At 40.7% G+C, this 13840-nt stretch overlaps 1 protein-coding gene across 1 annotated transcript; it reads right to left on the reverse strand.

Moving 5' to 3' along the window:
- Positions 1-8482: 8482 nt before the first annotated feature.
- Positions 8483-10553, reverse strand: LOC308691255 (uncharacterized protein). Its single transcript, XM_081366297.1, has 2 exons — positions 9009-10553; positions 8483-8888 (listed from the first exon to the last, which is right to left on the reverse strand). Exons 1-2 carry the CDS (start codon positions 10472-10474, stop codon positions 8876-8878), a joined length of 1479 nt encoding a protein of 492 aa, XP_081222423.1. The 5' UTR covers positions 10475-10553; the 3' UTR covers positions 8483-8875.
- Positions 10554-13840: the final 3287 nt, after the last annotated feature.

The raw sequence follows: 13840 nt of genomic DNA on the forward strand, positions 1-13840 counted from the left end.
TATATCGCAGCATCCTCAGTCCTCAAATGTTGGTTTGTCATTTCGTGGAACTGTAAGCTGGTTGAGCAGCCATTGAAATGAATATCCGTGCAAGCATGGCATTTTAAAGGAGGGAGAAAAAGAGAGAGTTTCCTAATATGCAGGTGTTAACTTTGAAATGTTAACTCTGAGCCTGTGTCCTGCTGAGATCTAGACTACAGCGCACTGAGTCATGTTTAGCGGGTGGGTGGGAGAGTGTCAAACGGAGGGCTGTTTATTGCTCTCAAACAAAACACACTGACAGAACGAGCTACTGGAACTCAAGATTTTCAAGGAGAAAACAAACAAAAATTTAGTGCTAAAAGAATACATAAAAAAAATCACTGGCTACTTCAGGAACAGTCAAGTCTGATCTTAGTCAAATGTAATGGGAATCAAAAGTCTGAGACCACATGCTTCAATTTTGCATTCAAATTCAAACTTTTCAACTTTTTATTTGCAAAATATTTAAGCAGCATAACAATTTAAATGGAAACACTTTACAATAAGGTCCCATTATAGTTAATGGGACCTTATACTGTAGATGCATTAACTAACAATGAGCAATACATTTGTTATACTATTAATTCATCTTTGTTAACGTTAGTTAATAAAAAAATACATCTCTTCATGTTATCTCATGTCCATTAAATAATATTAACAGAGACAACGTATTGATGTATTAGTAAATGTTATAATTAACATTAGTTAACCACATTAGTTATATTAGCATATTAATCTTAGTTAATGTTAACAAATTACTGAAAAGTGTATATTAATAACTGACATGATCAACCCCTGATGATATGACATGTTCTCCCGCATGACTGGCTTCAACAAAACATTTGACCGTCTATACAAAATGAGTTAAAGCTGAAGTTGGTCATTTTAGTGCATCATTTCAAACATTTCATCTTAACTTTACATAATAATTTTCGCATATTTTTTTCTAATACTTTCTGCTCAGGTATTAATGAAAGAGCATCCCAGATTCTTAATGTGGTCTCAGACATGTTCTTCTTCAATGCATTTCAATGTTTCTGAAAAAATCAAAACATCGCACGCGTACAGAGCGCTGACCACATTTCCAGATGGGCGAATTGTGTTAACCAAACAAAATTATCCATTAAACCTCACATTTGTGCTCGATTACATCTGACAGCAGCGGCGTCTGATTATCCAATCTGTTCTGTTGGCTGCTCCAGAACTCTGATGGCTGAGTAAGCCAGGAGCTTAGAGGTATCAGGAGCCTAGCTGATCCACGGCCTTGTTTGTGTTCTCTGACGTGGCTCGAGTGAGCCTCACGCCAGGCTCGGATAACAGCCTCCTCACCCACCACCATCTGTGTTGATGTAAAATAACCCTGGATCGACTGATCCCGGATCAGTTTCCTCCTCTTGATTCCGTCAGGACTGAGGTTGAGGAAACTGATCCTGGACGAGGCCTTATGGTCCAAAAATGCAAAAGCCCCAAAGGTGTGGGAGGTAAAAACAAGAAAGGAACACTCTGTAGCACACAACAACATTTAATGACGGTGGTGAACACTCAATCAATTCAGACTTCTGTCATGACCACTCTCGGAGTGTTTGGCATGGTAATGGATATGACAATGTTGTTTGGTCCTGGCGGAATAGATCTGATATGCTGCTGCTGCAGAACAAGTACAGAGACTTGCTACTCCCAATATACACACTGCCATATACTCTGCTTTTAGTAAGGCATGCTGCTCCTGTCCAATAAAGTATACATGAATTACCCGTAGCAGATCTATACAGGTGGAGCTGGGGATGATGGAGGGTTTCTGAAATAAGCGGTGCAACTGCTAAAGCAAATGTTGACCAAGTATTTAAGGTTTTTAATTGGCTACTGGTACAGCAGGAACCAATCAGCTTGCCATATTGAGAATGACGTGATTGCAAGCAGACGGAGTTACGAATCTAGAACCATCTTCTTGAGTTTCATAACTCTATAGCTTGGAAATGTCTTAAAAGGAATTCTTTTTTGCAATCAGAAAACAGATAATTTCAATTAAAAGACCATTACAACCAATTAGATTTTAAATGTTTAATGCAAGAAGTAAAAAAAAAAAAAAAAAAAAAAAACCTGGAAAAAACTGAAAAAAAAAACAAGGTTGAAAAATATTCAAGGAAGTCTTCCACGTTGTTAGACTAAATGAAGAGTGATATTTAATCATTGAATGTACAATTTTACATAACCAATAAATACATTACAAATAATTTATTATGAATAATGTATGTACATTAATATTTTATATGAACATTATATATATATATATATATATATATATATATACTTGTATATACATATATACATTATATATTATATATATATAGTATATACACTGTACACTCACCTAAAGGATTATTAGGAACACCTGTTCAATTTCTCATTAATGCAATTATCTAATCAACCAATCACATGGCAGTTGCTTCAATGCATTTAGGGGTGTGGTCCTGGTCAAGACAATCTCCTGAACTCCAAACTGAATGTCAGAATGGGAAAGAAAGGTGATTTAAGCAATTTTGAGCGCGGCATGGTTTTTGGTGCCAGACGGGCTGGTCTGAGTATTTCACAATCTGCTCAGTTACTGGGATTTTCACGCACAACCATTTCTAGGGTTTACAAAGAATGGTGTGAAAAGGGAAAAACATCCAGTATGCGGCAGTCCTGTGGGCGAAAATGCCTTGTTGATGCTAGAGGTCAGAGGAGAATGGGGCGACTGATTCAAGCTGATAGAAGAGCAACTTTGACTGAAATAACCACTCGTTACAACCGAGGTATGCAGCAAAGCATTTGTGAAGCCACAACACGCACAACCTTGAGGCGAATGGGCTACAACAGCAGAAGACCCCACCGGGTACACCACTCATCTCCACTACAAATAGGAAAAAGAGGCTACAATTTGCACGAGCTCACCAAAATTGGACAGTTGAAGACTGGAAAAATGTTGCCTGGTCTGATGAGTCTCGATTTCTGTTGAGACATTCAGATGGTAGAGTCAGAATTTGGCGTAAACAGAATGAGAACATGGATCCATCATGCCTTGTTACCACTGTGCAGGCTGGTGGTGGTGGTGTAATGGTGTGGGCGGGGGATGTTTTCTTGGCACACTTTAGGCCCCTTAGTGCCAATTGGGCATCGTTTAAATGCCACGGCCTACCTGAGCATTGTTTCTGACCATGTCCATCCCTTTATGACCACCATGTACTCATCCTCTGATGGCTACTTCCAGCAGGATAATGCACCATGTCATAAAGCTCAAATCATTTCAAATTGGTTTCTTGAACATGACAATGAGTTCACTGTACTAAAATGGCCCCCACAGTCACCAGATCTCAACCCAATAGAGCATCTTTGGGATGTGGTGGAACGGGAGCTTCGTGCCCTGGATGTGCATCCCACAAATCTCCATCAACTGCAAGATGCTATCCTATCAATATGGGCCAACATTTCTAAAGGATGCTTTCAGCACCTTGTTGAATCAATGCCACGTAGAATTAAGGCAGTTCTGAAGGCGAACGGGGGTCAAACACAGTATTAGTATGGTGTTCCTAATAATCCTTTAGGTGAGTGTATATGTATATGTATATATGTTTATTGGAAAGATATGACTTCATGATTTAAAATGACTAATATAAAGGTAGAATGCATGGAAAACTTGCTAAACCTGACATTAAACTAGAAAGACTAATCCATGGAAAAGGAGGACTAAGTTATACACAGTAGTGAGTGTGAAAATGTGCAGTAATATCAACAATAGTTCATGCTGTGTTTGGTCGCGCATTACAAATGACAAAAAAAAACACAGTTTGTTTTTCATTCTACCTTTTCTAAGACTCCTGATAGACATTCTCAATGTTATTACAAAAATAGGAGTCACAAACAAAGCAAGCGAGCAATACTACACAGCAATTAGGAGCTAATTTTGCACATTACATTTGAGCATTCTCAAAGGAACAAGAAAGTGGTAATTCTCAGGCCTTCATCAGCTACAACAAACAACTTTGTGTGCATTATAGGCCGCATGAACTGCCTCAAATGATCCACACTTAAAATCATTACTTTCTATGGCTTTTTCTACTACGATAAAATGTTGGATTTACATTCTTTTGAAATTCAGTTAAGGACTCATGTTGAGTCAGGTTTCACGCTTTTAATTTCTGAAAGGGGGTTAGCATTGCTTTTAACCTGGGTTTATGAAGCCTTGCTCCACTATAAATACTCATGCGCTTTGCACAGTCACAGAATCTAATATGAGGTGCACATCAAAAGGAAAGAGTTTTTTTTTGTTGTTGTTTTTTGGATGGACAAGCAGAGTATTTCCATAGCTTACATACCGTTAACATGAAAATATTAAATAAACAAGTCAACATGAAATAAAAAATGATCATTTTTACATTTGCTACTTAACTCTATCATTTACTCACCCTCATTTCAAATCTTTCTTTCCTCCATGGAGCATAAAAGATGTTCTTCATGTTTTTGTTTTCCATGTAACATGCATGTGAATTTGCCTGTCAAGCTCTAAAGAGTAAAAAAAGTAGTCCATATGACTTTTATATTCTGTCTTCTGAAGTCATACGCTTTATGCATTGAAGATGTGATTTACTGAAAATCGTCACCTCCATCATACCTTTTTAAATCTTTTAAACATTTCCGCATATCCAACCTTGACAATGCAATCGGTGCATACTTCTTGTGCCAAACAAAGACAGAAAGTCATGTTTTGAGCAACATGAGAGTAAGTAAAGGATGACCGGATTTTCTTTTTCTGAGAACTAACCATTGAATTGTTGTTTGTACTTAAAGTGCTACAGGATTTCTATTGGTCTCCAAGTGAGTCTGTTTGCACATGATTTGCACATGTTGGTATATTTAAATGTGACGGCATGTTGATATCTGCCTCTGTTTGTATTGCATGGTCGTTCAAGAAAAGAAAAAAACAGAGATTCCCTCCACTGTCCACAGAGCTGTGTTATCTCCTGAGCACTGTCCCACTTCTGCATGCTGTAAATACCCTCGCAAATACAAGAAAATGCCCTAATGTAGGCCATAGTGTCTTCTGGAAGCCTTCTCTTAAGTCAGTCATGTCTGAACCGGGGCAGAGTCGACTGAGTGACTTTAACTCTACTGTTCTAGTTGTGAGTTCTGATATTCACCTAATATTGAGAACAGGCTCGCTCAACTCCCAAATCATTTATGGGTGAGAGTAGTAAAAAAGTTATCATTTCTGATATTCACCGTCATACATCTACTGACCTAAAGTCAATAAGACATATAAGTTAATTTTCTTTCCAAGCTTTATGTTACCCAGAGGAGTTACTTCACTAGCATACCAAAACTAATTGAAAAGAAGAAAACCTGTTGCTGTTCTGTAATATACTTGGATGTGATAATCCATATACTGTACAGCCTAACTGGTCAAAGTTTCACATTTTGAGCCAACCACGAGAATGCATGCTTAAAAGTCGACAAAAGGGAGGTAAAAAAAACGTGACTCCTGTGGAGTCGCTTCAACCCGCGGACTAAAAAAAACAACCCACAGCAACAGAGTAAAAGTAGCACAATTCTGTGGGCTCTAAACTGGTTCAACGATTGAAAACAAAAACCAGATATGAACAATTTTGTAACAGGAATAATAAATAAAACCGAAAAATCATGTTTCATTGTTCTGAACAGAAACTCTCATTTGAAAATTACCATTACCAGTTAATAACGTTATTTTATCATTTTTGTTTTATATTGTAATTTATTACATGGCTTGGTTGAATTCTAATGTAGAATGCGGTCTGTTATTTCTTGATAACAGACCGCTGCTAAGGATAACACACCGTTGCCATGAAAAACAGAGCGTTGCTATGGACGCAGGATTCTAACCGTAGAGACGGAACGGACTATTTTCCTTAGCGGATCAATACAATCATTTTTAAATCAATAAACTCCTTTATAAATCAATATTTTGTGTCAGATTATTGATTTATTTGGTAGGTAGCCATGTAATAAGCGGGATAATGTAGAGCGAGGTGGTTGTTATAGCGAATACAACCCCTTTAGGCTGATTCAAGACCCATCCGCTTTGCGTCGGGGTCCTGATCAGCCTGCCGGGATTGTATTCGCTATAACAACCGCCTCGCTCTACATTATCCCTTACTTGGCAGTCTACCAATCCTGAATTTAGATAGTACAAACTATGCAAATGTGATGTTGGCGCATTGTGAGTGAAATGCCAGCGCTCAGTTGTCAATTCATTATAGGCAATGCGCTGACATAAGCTTTTGGATCTCAAGAGTTTTTCCGAGAACATGTCACCAACCGTTAAAATTACATTTAAGTGAAAATGAATGGCAGGTAATAAGCCTGGGTAGTACCTGGATGGGAAACCTCCTGGGAAAACTAGGTTGCTGCTGGAAGAGGTGTTAGTGAGGCCAGCAGGGGGCGCTCACCCTGTGGTCTGTGTGGGTCCTAATGCCCCAGTAGTGACGGGGACACTATACTGCCAAAAGAGCACCGTCCTTCGGATGAGACGTTAAACCGAGGTCCTGACTCTCTGTGGTCATTAAAAATCCCAGGATGTCCTTCGAAAGAGCAGACCTGCCAACCTGTACACATTTTGCGTAGCGGATAAGCATTTTGACCTCAAAGTACGCTGGTACGATTTTTCACTCTAAACTACGCAAAAACCCGGTGAAGCCTCTGTGCACGCGCAGTCCTTAAATCAAGCAACAGCAAAATAAGCGGAGTTCGACCAATCATAGCGCTGGGTTCATTTCCCAAATAGTAAGCGGGGATGATTGACAGATGCGTAAGGCCTATCATTAAAAAGAGACTGAAAATCGACAGCAATAAAGAATCCCGCTCGATCCCCCTTATGTACTCATAACATTTCTTCAAGGTTGGCAGGTCTGAAAGAGTAGAGGTTTAACCCCGGCATCCTGGCCAAATTTGCCCATTGGCCTCTGTCCATCATGGCCTTCTAATCATCCCCATTTACTGATTGGCTTCATCACTGTCTCCTCTCCACCAATAAGCTGGTGTGTGGTGGGTGTTATGGCGCAATATGGCTGCCGTCGCATCATCCAGGTGGATGCTGCACATTGGTGGTGGTTGAGGAGATTTCCCCATTCTATGAGCGCTTTGAGTACCCAGAAAAGCGCTATATACATGTAACAAATTATTATTATTATTATTATTATAATGAACGCTGTACTTATTCATAGACCCACTTCTTAATTTGCCCTTCGCACTGCAAACAAGCAGAGACGGACTCCAAAATGTGTGCAGTACTTCTTTCATGCAATATATATATATATATATATATATATATATATATATATATATATATATATATATATATATATATATATATATATATATATATATATATATATATATATATATATATATATATATATATATATATATATATAGTAAAAGAAAATGCTTTATTAACCAGTATTTTTTTCTAATCAAACCGTTTTACAGAAGGAACACATGAACAGAAACTTTACCTATTTTGCTCGGAGTGAACGGATTTTTTTTTTTTTTTTTTTTTTTAGCCCTGGTGCTTGAAACCTTCAGTCTTCAGCTGATAAAGTTTCAATCCAGTCTTATATAAAACAGCAGCTTATATAAGATATAAATAAACAACAAAGATCAAGCCAGTAAGTGCCAAAAAGAACACAGAGCCACTATCTGAGATCTGAGTGCACGGTTGGTCCATCATTAGTATGCCACAGACATGAATTTTTAAAGGATTTCAGCCCATTGCTTTTTATCTTTGAAATTGAATTTTTGCTGCAAGAATGAAATTGGTGGCGCTTTCCTTTCAGAAACTATCCCCATCAGTGAGTAACCCTACCTCATAACAGACACGTGAGATCAAAAAGTCTTAATATGCTTTTATGATGCCATCATACCATAATTATGTTCATTTGTTATTCAATTCATAAAAATAAACTTTGAGTTGTGTTTAAGCAGCGTCTGACAGGGCACAGCAGAGCTGAACGTTTTTTCATAGTTCATAGCCCGTGAACAGCTGATGGCTGATAATGAGGCTAAGGAATTTGTTTTGATTAATTCTGCAATAACGTGACAGATTTACCACATGCATACTAAGCATATCACCAATTATGCTGCTAAAGTGATGTTACAGATAATAATAAATGTTAGCAAATGTAACTTTATGGCTTGTTCATTTTAGTTATTCAAATGAACTATTCCAAAATAGTTGTTAAACATGTCTTGATGTCACTGTGTGCAATACATTTGAAATTGTAAGATGAAAATTTACTTGATCCTTTTTTGTTGAGACTGCATTAACTCATTTGTTAGCCAGGACTACAAGAACAGAAATCCATGAGGGAAATCCATATGCACGCACACACACACACACACACACACACACACACACACACACACATAAAAAAGTTCCTTTTTATTTCTTGAAAAGGCTTAATTTAATATAGTTGACAGACAATTGTTTTCTTAATTTAATTAAGTTTATGGAACATTTTTATTTTATGTGAGTAGAGCAATAAAACTGAGATGATGTCTATCAAAGTAGCGTCTGGAACTCTGAAAGATCGAAAAGAACGAAAGTAAAAGTTGTTGGCACATTCTTTATAGTCTAAATAAACCTGGAAAGTCATTCAGCAAGACGACAAGCTAAAAGGCAAACGGTCATATCCCTCAGTGATGAAATTGATGAGTGGACAGATGGGAGGGCAGATTAAAAATCATCAAAAGTTATTACTGCTGGAACTTATAAATGACAGTCAACACAGGATTATGGACAAAAGCAGAGGGTTGGAAAATGTTCCTGCTGTTTATGTCTCACTCATTTCTTCTTTCTACCAGCCAAAAAAAAAAAAAAAGATAATTTACCCATTTGACATTACCCACAAAATATGCTTTGACATTCACAGTTTTTCTTCTTACCACGTTATTCCTTGACTCACTCGCGTACTCACCCGTCTCGCTCTGCCTCCTTCTTCTCCAGATCCTGAATGACGTCCAGTAAAACCTTGATGGTGTTCTGGCTGGTTTCCAACACCCCTTCCAGGCTGTGCAGCTGAGACTGCAGAGCCCCAATGTCGTACAGAGGGCCGTTTGGGCCAAACAGTTTCTCTTTTGCCTTTGCCAGGTCTAGCTTACACATAGCCCCAGACATGAGCCCCCCCAGTAGCTCCTGCACCTGCCGCAGTGTGTCCGCTTGGCCCTCTGCTGGTCCAAGAGGGGCCTGGGGATTCGTCCCCGCAGCAGGAGGCAATTGATTTGCACTGGACTGAGATTCTGGGCTGAGGATCGCCCGTCGGCTGCTTAAACAGGTGGGCCTCACTGTAGCTCTTGCCTTAGTTTTGGGAGGGACAGGAGGTGGGGTTTCGCCTGCCTGATGGTGAGTTCCTGCTTCAACAATTGGCTTCGCTACCCCAGTTTTCATTCGGCCCTTTTCTGTGTTGTTGTTCTCAGCTTTGGGGACAGGAGGCTTGCGGGGCTGTCCTGGAGTCGAGGTGCCCTCTTTGCGGGGGGTGTATGGAGGAGGGGGAGGAGGAGGTGGGGGAGGAAGCATGAACTCTCTCCTGTCTCGTCTGTCCTGAGTGTAGCAGAAGGCCTGAGGAGGGGAGTGACTCACCCCAGTGTTAGAGTACAGCAGAGCAGTCTGTGGAGGGCGGGCGTAAGGAGGTAAGGAATGCCTGAAATTAGCAGAGGGAAGCACAGTTTCTTGGGGTTTACTAGCATACATCATTGCCTCACGTGGACAGAGAATGGGTGACATATTTTGTGGGAATGATTTGGAGTGTGATACTGTTTGATTTGGAGTCTTAAAGTGTTGCTCGATTTGAGAGGGATTACTGCAAGACACTGCATTTTGCATACTAGAGTTGCAGTGTGGCAATATTCGAACTGAAAATTTACCTGGTGCCGGTTGTGTGGAAGGGCTGCAAATCAGAACTGGTATGGAAGGAGTCACATGGGTTGCCACATTTTGTTGATCCAAAATGCAATGTACTGCAGTTTGTGCAATAGGTATGGTGTGTGCTGCAACGGGGCCTTTGAAGTGTGAGACAGGGTGTGAAGCAGTGGCACAGGTTGGCTCGGGAGGAAATGACATCAAACTGTGAGGGAGGGTTTGTGTAGGAATCTTATGAGATGCTGCAGGTCGTGTAGGAGAGCCAAATGTTGCTGGTTTGTCTTTGACACAGTATGGTATAGACTGCACTGGAATTGTACAAGATGATGTGGGGTGAACAGGTGTTGGGGTGTGTGTAGCTGATATAGGAGATTGCACTGTTTGTACAGGAGGGGTAGGGGTCCTAATCAATGGCTCATTCTGATTAGAAATCTCACAGCGTGGCACAGACTGAATAGGAGTTACAGGTTGAGTTGGTGATATCACAGAGTATACAGGTTGATTTGAGGTGTTACCGCATGCCATGGGTTGTGTTGGAGTCTTCTGGCATGGCTGTGTGGATGTGAAAGTAGAGGCAACTGCAGGTGCTCCTTGAGAACAGGATGTTGTCTTGAAGCCAGCATTGCTGGAGCATGGAAGGGTTTCCTCCAGCTTTTGGCAACAGGGTCTGGATCGAGCAGGAGTTGTGGGATCTGTATATGAATCTGAAATGCAATGGGAATCAGGTATTGGGGGAGTCTTACAATTTGCCGTAGTCTGAATAGCAGGTGTGCAACAACGCCCTTTAGATTCAGTAGGAGACAGGCATGATTGCCCGTGTGTGGTGTCAGTTGACATGACTTGTGCTGTGGTAGTGCACAAAGGCTCCAGTACAGTGGGGGTCAAAATTATGTTCTCTGTAGCAGCCTGTGGTGGGCAACATTGTGATGTTTCTTTGGGACATGTGGTTGGTGGAGGAGATGGTGCAGTGTGAGATGGACAAGATGCAGGATCTACCTCGGCTGTTGGCAAAGAGGTTGTGCTGTCTGGGACAGTTTGGACTTTTGAATCACTGCTAGCTTCAGTTTGTGTGGAAGAGACACTACATTGCGTATTATGAACTGCGTTGGGTGTGGGGGAACGCTGTGGAGGCACAATATCTGACGAAGTTCTGTGTGCCACAGCTTTGGATGTGGGTTTCTTAGGTTGGTTAGAATGTTGACGGCTTCTGTGCACAGTTTTAGTTGGAGAAGTACAAGGAGGCTCATGTTTCCCAGGATCACTTGCTGTTCTGTTTAAGGATTTCCTCCTCCCTCTCCTTCTAGACTGTTTTTGTGGCACAGGTTGTGTTGATGTACCCACAGAGGCAGTTTGATTGTCCTCAGTTTTCTGGCCCCTTGATTGCTCAGCGGGGGTACAATGTTGGACAGGACTCTTCCGTGATCTACAAGGTGGAATGTAGACCTGTGCGGTCAACTCATCTGAGGAGTCTTCGTCATCCCAGCCTCCCCCCAAGCTGTGACTGCGAGTCTGTGTGGCCGAGAGCGAGGGAGGCTTCTGCAAACTTGGTGAGGTTTGGATGGCTGTACTCCTGCATGGCTGAGTTGGCAGCGGCAGTGTGAACGAACATGGATGTGTTGGGACCCAGCAGCGTCTGGTAGGCCCAGGGGTAAGTGGGTGCGGTGGTGCTCTCTTCAGAAATGCTGTCACAGCACCAATTGTCTTTTCCATGTCTCCACGGACCGCTCCCACCAGCGAGGGCCCATTTGTTAACTCTTTCTGCCAGTTTGGAACCTCTGTTGGACTCTTACTCCTCACCTTTTCATTTTTATCCTTAGACTCATCATCATCCTCCAAATCTTTAAAGCGTACCTGCTGCGTGCGGTTTCGCCTGCGTTTAAGTCTGCTTTCAATATCTGGAGAGTTTCGGTTGAGGAGCACTGAGCGCACAGTCACGGTTGTGGGTGTTTTGTCTGGGTTGCCATTGCTGTGGCTGTGAACAGTTGGCAAATGGTTAGGCTCTTTGCTCACCATGTTCTCCGAGAGTAGCTTATGGACCATAGATGTAAATTTTGACTGTGTAAGGGTTTTTGTCTGCTTTCACAAGTCAAATGTGAATAAACAATTAATTAGATAAAAAATTCAGTTGTAGCACACAGTATATTTGACATTTGGCAAACTCTGAACATGATAAATGCTGCAGTAACAAAAAATCAAAAATAAAAGAAAATAGACCAGCCGATGGCAGCAGAGCATGTGACTGGTCCTTTCCTCAGGTCACATGACTGAGGGTTTCTGTTTAAGTCTTTGTGGTAATGCTGTCAGAGTAGGTTTTGGCACGAAGAGTCTTTATAAGCAAGTGTCTTTATATGCAAAAGAGGGACTGGTTGTATCCTGAGCTTCAGCCCCATTAGTCCACAGGGGCACTTAAACACTCAATGAGCAACCTCTGTGAAACTCTCTTTGTGTAAGTCCTGAAGAGCATGAACCTTTGGCAGGGAAGGCTTGCGAGTATGTCACAGAAGTCTGCATCATGGTTTCATAGCCAAGAGGAAAATCTCATGTCACATAGCTCTCACAGATGCTTGTCCTAAAAACATCAAGGCAAATAAAATGTTAATATGATACAGTTTTCAGGCTGACCAGTGAGAGGATATCCAGACACCTTTAATGCCCTACTTTCCAACTCAAAGCTTGTGTGCACAGTCCTCGCTGGTGTAGCATATCTTGACAGGCCAGGACTGGGCAATGCATCTCTTTAAGTTGACTTTCTCTCTCACATTTGTCCTTGAGTTTCTTTGCTTGTGTCGTTCACTTCATCTTTTTCTTTTGACAGGAACAGAACTGGAACATCTAAGCAAAGTAAAAACACAGAAAAAGGACAGTTAATTCAGTAATGTCCCAAAATCGAGGTTTGTATTGCTGAATAATGTTTTACTTTGTCAAACACATACACACACTAAGTTCATTCTAGCGTAAAACCGTACCCGAGGACATACAGAAGTACCTACGTAGGATTCCTCAAGTAAAAAACTGCCTCAACAAAGCTAAGATTTCATAAGTTCCCTTCAATAATCAAGTCTTTGATCTCCTTTAATTTTCTGGTGAGGCAGTCTACAAAATAGTTTAGGGTCAAATGTATGACAACGGTAGATATTGAGAGTACTTTTAGCTTGTCTGTGGCTTTGGGGCTGGTGTTTAACTCAGTGGTGTCTCAGAGGGGGCAGACTAAGAGATATTCAGGGGTAGAGACTGACAACGCTAATTAACTTGGCTTGTCTTTAAGCAACCCCCCTGGCACATGGAGGCACAAGCATGACAGCTGATCGCCTCAGGGAATTCTGAACACACTCTATCACACTGTCACTGTTACCAGGCACTGCATTCTGTCAGTGATCAGACAATCACAGTCCGTTGAGTCATGAAAGGATGTTAAATGTCTGAGTACGTGTCTTGTGGTACACGTATTTGCATCAGATGGGGAATCAGTCAGATTGAATCATAGCACAGAACATCTTACTCAACAAAACTGCTAGCATGTCATAGCACTCCACTATAATTTCTTGTATATGCCCTTTATCAAAACAGTTGTATAGCTTCAAGTGCTAATTAGCCTATGGCCATATTTTGAAAGAAATAGCATCCTGCTGATTACAGGACCATTCTTGTTATGCAGTACATTTTCATGTCACTGTAATATGCAGTGTCTTAATCTACTTAAGTATTAAAATATTAAACGTTTAAACAAATTTTAAAGATGGAATTAGTTTTCTTTATTTACATCCCGTTTGTTTTCTTGTCATTGTGTAAGATTTAATTAATGATAAAAATAAGAAAGGCCGATAAACCCTAAATATTAATTGAAACGTTTCCTTACATTACAACACAAGCATACTAATTTTTAACATTTAA

Source organism: Scardinius erythrophthalmus (genome assembly GCF_964197995.2).
Source record: "Scardinius erythrophthalmus genome assembly, chromosome: 5".
In the NCBI taxonomy this organism is placed as follows: domain Eukaryota; kingdom Metazoa; phylum Chordata; class Actinopteri; order Cypriniformes; family Leuciscidae; genus Scardinius; species Scardinius erythrophthalmus.